Source organism: Puntigrus tetrazona, chromosome 13 (assembly GCF_018831695.1).
Source record: "Puntigrus tetrazona isolate hp1 chromosome 13, ASM1883169v1, whole genome shotgun sequence".
In the NCBI taxonomy this organism is placed as follows: Eukaryota; Metazoa; Chordata; class Actinopteri; order Cypriniformes; family Cyprinidae; genus Puntigrus; species Puntigrus tetrazona.
This window is the reverse complement of record NC_056711.1, coordinates 11,508,658-11,519,385: the sequence shown is the minus strand read 5'-3', so window position 1 is coordinate 11,519,385 and position 10,728 is coordinate 11,508,658. Positions and strand designations below refer to the sequence as shown.

Below are 10,728 nucleotides of genomic sequence, written 5' to 3'. Positions count from 1 at the left end.
TCTGTCGATGACGGTATGCGACTCCCACCAAAGAAGTCGCTCGCTGATGACGCAAACCTAAGCGCGACACGCTGACTGGAGAGGCAAACGTGTCTGCTCAGCTGTAAGGATTTTCACCTGCTAAAATGGTGAAGTCCGGAAAACTCCGATCCGGAACAGCCCAGAAAATCAGGCGATGGAAGAAAGGTCACAGTAGTGACTCCAATCCGGAGACAAGTCGCTATCGAAAGGCAGCGAGAAGCAGATATTTCAGCCGTCCCTCTGGTAAGACTTTGGCCTGTTTGACAACACGTGGGTAACTTTAGCTGGTCGAACTTCCTGAACAAGCTCATTCTTGTTGATTTGGAGGGCGACGATTGATTTAATTTGGGGTTTATTGAAAAGTAGTTCAAATCATAGCGTCTTTTTAATTTCTGACAGTTTTCTGACAAAACATGGACTGCCCATGTTTTTACTGTGTTAGTGGCTAGTATATCATAACAGTGTGTTGAAAGAGTGGTTGATGTGAAGGTGATATTAACCAAACCTCTGTTTATATTTAAACAGAAAAAAGTGATCTGACAGTAGATGCCTTGAAACTCCACAATGAGCTTCAGGAAGGATCTCTGCAGAGAAGCAGTGATGCCATGGAAGCATGTGATTCCGTGGAGGATCAAGCTCTGACAGAGAAAACCTCTGGGACTTTTCTCAGTGGACTGTCGGACTGCTCCAATCTCACTTTCAGAAAAGTACAGCGCTACTGGGAGTCAAACTCTGCGGCACATAAAGAGGTTTGTGTGTATAGTTTGATGGCCAGACAGCTACACCACAGGTTATCATTACTATATTATTATTATTATTAACGGAAAAAGTTCATCCAAAATGTAATCGCTAAATTTACTTTATTGGAACAGATTTGGAAAAATATTGCGTTACGTTACTTGGGTACTTGTTGTCAGAAAGAAAGATCAAACTATTGAAATAAATATTGCAATAATCCATTGGCGAGCAAGTGATTTAATGCAAAATTTCTTTAAATCTGTAAAAACTTGTCGACGTTTTGGAAGGGAGAGGAATTTTCTTATTGACTGTAAATTCTTATTTACATATTTATTATAAATTCTGTGGGTGTAGCTTCCGGTCTCATCCAAGTCTAGCTATTTTTTTGTGCAAACTGTTTTACCGTTTACTGCACATTGTTATTCTCCTCGCTATTTACCTATAGCATCTAATGAACGGAAAGCATCGTCCATGGGCTTTCTTTCACGTTAAGGGAGAAAGTGGATAATATTTCTTTAATTTGAAAGCACATTATGTATAATGGATGTCGTCTTTTTCTACAGATATGTGCTGTATTGGCGGCTGTAACCGAAGTGATTCGTTCTCAGGGAGGAAAGGAGACAGAGACGGAGTACTTTGCAGCCTTGGTAAATTAAAGTCACCATGTTTCATACCGACTTGGTTGTGTCATAAAACTGCTTTTTTTGTATATCAATCTATGAATGTCTTTTCATCTTGCATTTTTTTTAATTGGCAGATGACAACACTCGAAGCTGTTGATAGCAGTGAATCTCTGGCAGCTGTTGCCTACCTCCTAAACCTGGTTATGAAAAGGTGAGTAAAGCAAGCAACAGCACAGGCAGTGGGGATGGGCTATATATCGCATGCCATGATCACGGGGGTCTTGTCAGTAATCAAGGAACCGGCTTTACTGACTAGATGCGCATGACTACAGAATGCAATATATCATCCAGCCCTAATAGGAAGCAATTCGTATTGACCTTAGCTGTTGATCTAAATAAGTACATGTTCTTCTCATCTCTTCAAGGTTGCCTGTGGCAGTGCTTAAGAAGAAGTTTTCAGACACAGCCAAGGCTTTAATTGATATCATGTCAAACCAAGCCAATTCTGACTCGTTGTCCAGCATTCGATGGGTTTGTACACTTATATAAATACTTATAAATCTATTAATCTGATTATTAGTAGAAGCTTGTTTTTATTTATTTTTTTATTATATGAATGGACTGTATTTTTGTTATCATATTGTTTTTGTATTTTGAGAAGATTTCATATTGCTAGACAATTGTCACCTCAAGTTTATTTAAAGGATTAAATGTTCAATTAATACAATCTTCAGTTAATAATAAATCAAAGGTATTTAATATCTAATGCATAAAAATATATTTTTTTAAAACTACTTCATGGCTGAATTGTGCCTCAAAGTACTGCAGTGTATTTTTCCTATTCCTATTAATTTCCTGTATCAATCCCTCTTGTCTGTAAGAGAGTCTCCTCTTAATTTTTTACACACATTTTATTTGCGTCTATGCTAATCGGTTGTCATATTTCATTGCAGATCATATCCTGTCTATCGACTCTGCTGCGTAAACAGGATCTGTCAGTCTGGAGTTACCCTTCGACTCTACAGATGTACCATGGTCTTTTGAGCTACACAGTGCACTACAAACCCAAGGTCTGTCTGTTTGTTTCCCATCCACTTAGAGTGGGGAATGTTATTGCTGATATTCCTTTTGTGCCATTTAAAGATTTTAATCATACTGTTCATTGCTAGTTGTCATGGTAATGCACAATAGAAACACTACTTGTGTTTTTGCTTTGCAGAATGACTGACTGATTATTTGACGTTTACTGAATGATGATTGTCTGTGTGTTGCAGGTGAGAAAAGCAGCGCAGCTGGGTGTTTGCTCAGTCCTTCATTACAGCGACTTTATGTTCTCCGATAATGCCCCGGTCCATCACCCAGCAGCAGCCGCCACAGCCAAATTCTGCTGCAAAGAATTGGAGAAGTCAGGAGGTCAGCAAAGCAACCACTAAATAATTTAAAAAGTGTGAAATAAAATTTGGAAAATCTGCAACCATTGACTGTTTGTGTGTAATTGCTTCTATTTTACAGAATTATATATATTTCTGGTTACTGATTGAATGATTATCTTTCTATCCATCTCAAGGAAGCAAAGAAGACACTACCACTCTGCACGTGCTTGGTCTTCTAAGAGACCTGCTGTCTGTTTTTCCTCTGAGCTCTGTAAAATCTTGCTGTGAGACCCTTCTCCGTGTGATGACCCTGAGCCATGTGGTAAGAAAGCAGTTTAAGTGATACATTTTGGTTTAAAATTGATCAATTTGTTTGTATTGACTTTGTTTCTCTGAAGCTGGTAACAGCAAAAGCCATGCAGGCTTTCCACAAGCTCTTCAGCAACAAGCCTAGTCCTGCCAGCATGTCTGCAGAACTGAATGCACAGATCATCACAGTGAGTCTGATAATCAATAAACACTCGCACGTGGTTTTTAGAAGGACGTGGTTCTGCTTTTTAATTTCCCATTTTGTAGATTGATGCATCTTTCAACACCTTCCCTCTAGGCTCTATATGACTTTGTTCCAAGTGAGAATGATCTGCAGCCTTTACTAGCATGGCTGTCTGTAATGGAAAAAGCCCACGTTCATCTGTCCAGGTAGGCCTATTTCAGCACCAAGTCTTTTGTTTGCTGCCTTTGTGAGTTATCTTGGTCGCTTACATAATGTTGTTCCTGTAGTTTACAGAGCTCTCTGAGTATCGGTCATCTCCCTCGTCTCTTCTCTGTCACCATGTTGTGTCTTCTGTCCCCACATACACAAGTAGTCTCTGCTGCGGCTCAGACTCTGAAGGTTTGTCACACCTTGTGTCACAGAAGTATATTATTTGTTGTATTTATTAATCTTTTGGTTTTAAAGAGTTATTTTCCCTTCTCCATCCAGACTCTGTTAAATGAGTGCGTGGCTCCTCATATGGCTGAGATCGGCTCTGTTTTACCAAACTCATCAACTGGAAATGGGGCTTGCATCCTAAAGATGTTTCAGTGAGCTAACTCTTAATTTCATAGTTTGAAATATCACTCTTTTCTATAGCGTGGTCTTGCTAAAGTATCATTTCTTTTTTAGCATCGTGGAGGAAGGATTGTCCTATCGTTTTCATGCCTCTTGGCCGTTTGTGCTGCAGATCCTGGGATGTTTCTACAAGGCTGCAGGAAAACAGGCTCATCCTGTTATGACAAAGGTTTTTTTTTTTTTTTTTTTTTTTTTTTTTCCTTTAAGTTTCTATGTAATAGGTAGTTTACTCACAGGTGTGTGTGTGTCATCTTCAGAGTCTGCAGTCTCTCAGTGACCTGCGGACCACCCCTCAGTTCCCCTTCTCTGGAGAGCTGGATCTGGCTGTGGGCAGTGCGGTAGAGAGCATGGGTCCAGAGGTGGTCCTGAAAGCTGTGCCTCTCCTCATCACTGGAACGGAGTGAGTTATTTTGCTGGTGCATCTCAGTCTTTATGCATTAAAATGATTATTTTAGTTAAGTTTATTATTGCTGTGAAATTTCAAATAAATATGTATTTTGCAGTGATGACCTGGAGTTCCCACGTAGCTGGCTCATCCCAGTCATAAGAGATCATGTGAAAAACACTCAGTTAGCTTACTTCACCTCATACGTTTTCCCTCTGGCAATCAAACTTAAACAGACAGGTATGTATTGGACACACACATTGGTTTACATGTTGAAATGTTGTGAGGTGTCGGTATTACATGTTGATATATGCATATGATCTCTGATATTTCAGCTGATGACCTGGAGCAGTCAGGAGAGAAATTAATGGCTAAAGTCTATAATACTTTACAGATGCAGGTAAGCTAAATATTGACAAACAATGGCTAATTATTTTGATCGTTATCATGTATGCAATGGCTGCAGTTAAAGGGACAGTTCAAGATTATACCCACCATACTGCTGTTCCCGACCTGTATATTTTTTCATGCTCTCTGGAATACTGTATATACTGTTTTCTCCCACTGATCCTTGTCGTTTGATGTGAAAGATGCTGAAAGATGTGAAAACTCACATCTTTCAGCAATACCTAACCTCATCATAAAAAAAAAAAAAAATACTCTCACTGTCTCTGTCTCTCTTCTCATCCCCCTTGTTTATTCCTTCCCTTCTGGCATGTACTAATTTGAACACTCCCTGTGACTGGGTGTTATAAGCACTTACTCTGTCTGTTTGTCTCTCAAAAAAATGAATCGCTGTTGTACTCTCAATTGTAAGTCGCTTTGGATAAAAGCGTCTGCAAAATGACTAAATGTAAATGTTTGGTGGTATGGAACATTTATTTGACTAATTTTCCCAGTGGTTTAAAATTGTAATATTTGTTTTTTTTTTTTTTTCAGCTTTGGACCATGTTACCTGGGTTCTGCACTAAACCCGTTGATCTGTTGGTATCGTTTAAGGGCATTGCCCGGTCTCTGGGCATGGCCCTGAATGATCGCCCTGACCTCCATCTTTGCATCTGCCAGGCCTTGAGGACTCTTATCAACAAGAGCTGTGAAACGGGTCAGCTGCGTTGTTAAAACTCAATTTTTATTGTAGTTTTTTTTTTTTTTTTTAATTATTATTGCTGTGGCTATATTTTCTCTGATGACTGCTCAGTGAGATGTGTTATGATTGTGTATATATATAATTTTTTTATTCTGTGTCATCTTGCAGTTGAGGAAAAGGCAGAATTGCAACGATTTTCCAAGAACTTTCTTCCCATCCTGTTTAATATCTACAGTCAGCAGCCGAAACCTGGAGAGTCGTTGACTGCTAGAATGGCTGTCCTGGACACAATCAGGGTCTACCTAAGCATTACGGAACAGGCGGTAATTAATTTACCATATCAAAAACAAATTCATTAGAAATAATGATTATTATTGTAATCTTAGAAATGAGCTGCAGTTATCTTGCAGTCTGCATGTATTGTCACTTCCCTTGTTGCTGGTTCTGACTTTTTGTTTCAATGGTTCAAGATGGTGTGCACATTTCTGCAAAAAGCATCGGAGAGACTCAGTGGTGCAGACAACTTCACACGGTAATGCATCCCTGCCCCTTACTGTCTCTGTTTAGAGATCTTTTGAGATATAGACCTACATGAAAACCTGGAAAATGCATAATCTGAGACGATCAGCCTAAAAAGTGCTTTTGGTTTAGTGGAATGGCATCTCAATTTGCATCTTGCTTATTTTGTAGACTTGCAGTTATCGACTTGATTGGGGCAATGGCTCCGATTGTAGATGAAGCATCTATGACCCAGATATTGAATTTGATTGAACCTTTTGTGGAGGTGAGAATCTTTCTGTTACCATTTTAAAACATACTTTTACTCTGTGTTACGAGTGTACTTCATGTAATGTTTGTCTGTGTATATAGAGCAAGGATTCTAGCCTTCAGAAGAAAGCCTACCGTGTGCTGGAGGAAATTTGTGGAGGAGAGAGTGCGTCTTGTAAGTTTTTTGTTCAGCAGAATCTCGAAAAGCTGAAAACAATGCTGATGGACAGCCTGCCGACAGCAGCCTCAAGTTCCAAACGGGTGAGAGCTGTAAAAAAATAACAAGTAATCATTTTTATTCACAGAATGTGTAATTGATTAATACGTGATGCTTTTTCTTTTTTTTTTTGACACTTTTCAGCCTAGACTCAAGTGTCTGATTCATATAGTGAAGCGGCTGAGTGAAGAACATCGAGATTTTATTACAGCTCTGCTTCCTGAGGTATATCTCATATAGAGCAGTCTTAAATTAGTGTTATTCATAAAATTTTAACATTGGGACTTTTCAATGCGTTTAGGTCATCCTTTGCACTAAGGAAGTTTCTCTTAGTGCACGCAAAAATGCCTTCTCTCTTCTAGTTGAGATCGGAAATGCATTTGTGAGGTTTTGTGGGAACGTACAAGGTGAGAATAAAACCTTTTTAAAATAATTGATTTCCATTAAGATGTATTTTGCTGAAATACGTATTTATTTTAAATAATCATGTGTTTTCAGATGCCATAAATGAGTATTTAGGCCATGTGTACATTGGCCTAACTAGCTCTGTAACGATGATCACCTGTACAGTTCTGGCTTTAACAAGACTAGTGTTCCATTACAAAGGTAAGAGTGACTTCTGCTATCTACCTTCATTTGCAAGACAGAAGCTATTATCTTTGAATGTACTCGGTTAATTTGCTGCTATAGGTACTTAATTAGAAGAATAACTATTTGCACTACACACTAGAGTGACAATTTATCATCATTTTTAAAGTAATTAATCATAAACAGTTTATAATATTAAAGAAATAGTTCTAAAAATAAATTCTAGCATATTTTACGAATCCATCCTAGGTATGAATTTCTTTTCAGATGAGATTAGCTCTTTCTAACTTTGTAAAGCTTGCAGATAGTGGCCATTATTTAAAGCTTGGTTATGCTAACCTATACGCCTTCAGGGGGTTATCACATGTTCTCTGAAGCAGTTTCATAGGTTTTTTTTGTAACAAATATTTCTAGTTTTGAAATTATAATGTAAAAACTGACTCTTGAAGTTGTATAGGTTAGTTTTACATTGCAGTACTTGCTGATATCAGATGCCATCAACTATTTCTTTAAGCAGCATAATGGGCACTTGACCAGAACACTTGCATAAAGTCCATTCTTTCTTTAAAAATAATAAGATATAAACATTACAAATTTACATTACAGATTCCATTGACGTCTCCTCACTGGAGCTGCTGCTGCAAAATGTGTGTCTGCTGCTTTCGTGCAGGACACGAGACGTTGTCAAAGCCTCTCTGGGTTTCCTAAAAGTCTTGCTCTTTTGTATGGATGTCAAGGTTTTAGCCAGCCGTATTACTGTAATTGTAAGTGAAAAAGAGAGAGAGTTTTTAAGTTTCTACATTTAAAAGTGCCTGATAAAAGTGACAGTGTTACCTTTTTTCTCCTTATTGTCTTGCAGATGGAAGGCATCACCAATATGAATGATATGCGAAGACATTTTAGGGTGAAAATTAAGAACATTTACACCAAGTTGATTAGGAAATTTGGGTAAGTTTAAGCAACTAACCAAACCTGACCACTTAGTTTTTTTATTTCTTGGTGCATTTTTTTTTTTTCCTTTTGTATAATTATAATGTAAAATGTGTTCAGATTTGAGCTGGTCAAAAGCATGTTGCCGGCTGATCAGCACAAGGTTCTAGCGAACATCCGTAAAACAGAGGCCAAGAATAAGAGACACAAACTCATGATCAAGACAGAAGAGGACGGATCAGACACTGAGGATGAGAAACCTAAAGTGAAAGAAGAGAGGTACAGTGCTTCTTGAATAGTTTGCTTTTATAATTGAGTTTCCTTTTTATTTTAAAGCTTATTTGATGGTGCTGAGAAAGACGTACTTCAAAGAGTAGATGTTTTGCTTTGATTCGTCTCTCTGCAGTATTGAGGACATTCTGGCTGACTCGGACTCTGATTTGGATGAAGATGAGAAACCTAAAAAGGGTCAGAAGAAGCCAATGAAAAAGGACCAGGCCTGGTTAAAGGAAGGTGAATCTGATGAACCACTCAACTTCCTTGATCCGAAAGCAGCACAGAGAGTTTTGGGTAAGGGCTATTTCTTTATTTTTTAAATTATGATCAGCTCAAACTGATCAAGTTCATTCATATAACTGTGTGTATATTGCTTATTTTTCTTTCACAATGTGTCTAGCAACCAACCCAAATCTGAAGAAGACCATCAAAACAGAGCATGGGTTCAAGATGACATCCGATGGAAGGCTGATCATCAAAGAGGAGGAGGATGACGATGACTATAAAACAAAAGGTAGGATATAACCTTTTTTTCAAATGTATTGCCCACATTTATGATTGTAATAAACCACAGTGCAATCATACCCTTGTCTCTTCAGATGCTGAAATGGATGATGTGCTTGAAGAGGCTGGGGTCAAAACTGTATGTGAATATTCAACGGAATTGTAAAGTTTACAGAAAGGTTTTTGCTGTGTACAATGTTAATTTCTCTCTTTTCTTTGTTAAACAGAAGAAGAATCCAAAGAGGAAAATGCACGACGATCTAGATGATGATGATATGGATGTCAAACCTACAATGTCATACAAAGGTAGAACAATAACGTTTTTGAAGTTCAATTTCGTCTTGTGCATGCCAGCTTTCCTTTTACAAATAATATAGTCTGAATGTATATAGTATATTTTACAGATGTGTAAAAATAACACGAGACTACGCAGAAAGTTTCTTAGACTTAATAGTTTGACTCAACTCTGTCAACTGCATTAATACCAAGAATATAGTGTAATTATGGTGTTTACCTAAATAAATCTATTACTATTGTGCTGTGTCCAATAACCGATTGAAATATCATGGTACATTCTCTGAACTCCTCAGCTGGTGGCATCGGAATCCACAGACCTCTGGATAGAAGACCAGAGTTTGGGACGGACTATAAATCTAAGGTTAGAAGTGAAGAGCCATTTTCATCAGAACATGTTCATTTTCTTTTCCTTAACATCATTAAAATAAAATGTTAGGGGAAACACTGCATCTTTGTGGGAAATATGCATCGATTCATTTATAGTTATTTTCAAAGCTTGTAAAGTTGCTGTTAACTAACCTAATTAATTAATTAATAACTACATTTCTTTAAGTCTAAAGAAGACTTAAAGAAATATATCGGTATCGGCCAAAATGATTCGAAAAATTTCGGGATATTGACAAAAATCCAATGTTATGACTCCTTAAGTTTCAGTAATTAAATTGAATGTCCGCTAAACATGTCTGTTTATTGCAGAAGGGAAAAGGCGATGTTAAGAAAGCGGGCAAATGTGACCCATATGCGTATGTACCATTGAAGAAATCCCAGCTCAACCGCAGGTCAGGATCAGAGTCTGTATTTACATTTGTCCTGCTTAAATATGTGTGATGCAGCTGATCAAACATTGCTTGCACCTTTAACAGGAAAAAAGCCAAACTTCAAGGGCAGTTCAAAGGCATGGTCAGAGGGGCCAAGAAAGGAGCACACTCTGGATCGAGGATACTGAAGAAGAGGAAAGCATAATGTTTCTTCTTGTTACGGTCTTTCTAGATCTGCCCTTGCTTCCCATGGTGTGTGATCAAAATAAAGTTAGGGGCTTCTTGTTTTCCTGTAAAAATGCTTGGAGAACTTCTTGTGGAAGTGTCTCCTCGAAAGATGATTTCAAGAGGTCCTAGTTAGTGTGTTCTGTGATTTGGGTTTAGGAACATAGCAGTATGACAATAGCTTTGTGCCGAATGTATTTATGGACTTGCTATGTTTGAAAGAAAATAAACTCTTCACAAAACCCCATTTAAAAACTTCAACTCCCATATTTCCTTACACTTTTTCCTTTTGGTATTCATGCAGTGAAACCCCCAAAATAGTGAACTATAATGCTCTCTTAAAGCATTTGTAGAATGATTTCTAAATTACTTTTTTCAAGTTATAAAAAAATATAGTTCTTATGAGCCTGTAGAAAAGTCATTTAAATCTCATGAATGGTACACAGTGATATCATTTGATACAGTTTTGAGCAGAGGATGTTGGTGGTGTTAATGTAGATTCCAGCTGTGTGTGTGTGTGTGTGTGTGAGTGAATGAGGGCTCCTGGAGGTCAGACGTGTCCTCTTACTCAATAAGCTTGACTGGATTTCCCTGATGGGCCCAGTGAGAATACAGTGACAGACTTAAGTTTATGGTTTGTCAGCTTTTGCTGATTTCGAAAGCTTTCATTAACTGTGCGTGACAAGGCCTATTATTAAAAGGATAGTTTACCCAAACATGATTCTAACTATTTAGTTATGAGTTTCTTTGTTCTGCTGCCAATAAAAAAAAAATAAATAAAAAAAAAAGTTTAGAGTGTTTAAGTTTAAGTTTTTAACCATATTGTG

At 37.8% G+C, this 10,728-nt stretch overlaps 1 protein-coding gene across 1 annotated transcript; it reads left to right on the top strand.

Annotated features, from left to right (window-relative positions):
- Positions 1 to 50: 50 nt before the first annotated feature.
- Positions 51 to 10,148, top strand: rrp12 (ribosomal RNA processing 12 homolog). The gene is made up of 34 exons (XM_043255617.1): positions 51 to 264; positions 547 to 770; positions 1,323 to 1,406; positions 1,517 to 1,593; positions 1,808 to 1,913; positions 2,336 to 2,452; positions 2,657 to 2,795; positions 2,950 to 3,077; positions 3,154 to 3,252; positions 3,363 to 3,454; positions 3,536 to 3,647; positions 3,738 to 3,838; positions 3,921 to 4,035; positions 4,124 to 4,266; positions 4,370 to 4,491; positions 4,587 to 4,651; positions 5,191 to 5,353; positions 5,507 to 5,661; positions 5,809 to 5,870; positions 6,029 to 6,122; positions 6,209 to 6,367; positions 6,468 to 6,548; positions 6,625 to 6,730; positions 6,822 to 6,929; positions 7,518 to 7,675; positions 7,771 to 7,859; positions 7,962 to 8,120; positions 8,248 to 8,411; positions 8,518 to 8,631; positions 8,717 to 8,760; positions 8,849 to 8,927; positions 9,212 to 9,279; positions 9,615 to 9,697; positions 9,782 to 10,148. The coding sequence occupies exons 1-34, from the start codon at positions 126 to 128 to the stop codon at positions 9,879 to 9,881; spliced, it is 3,849 nt and encodes a 1,282-aa protein (XP_043111552.1). The 5' UTR covers positions 51 to 125; the 3' UTR covers positions 9,882 to 10,148.
- The last annotated feature ends 580 nt before the right edge of the window (positions 10,149 to 10,728 follow it).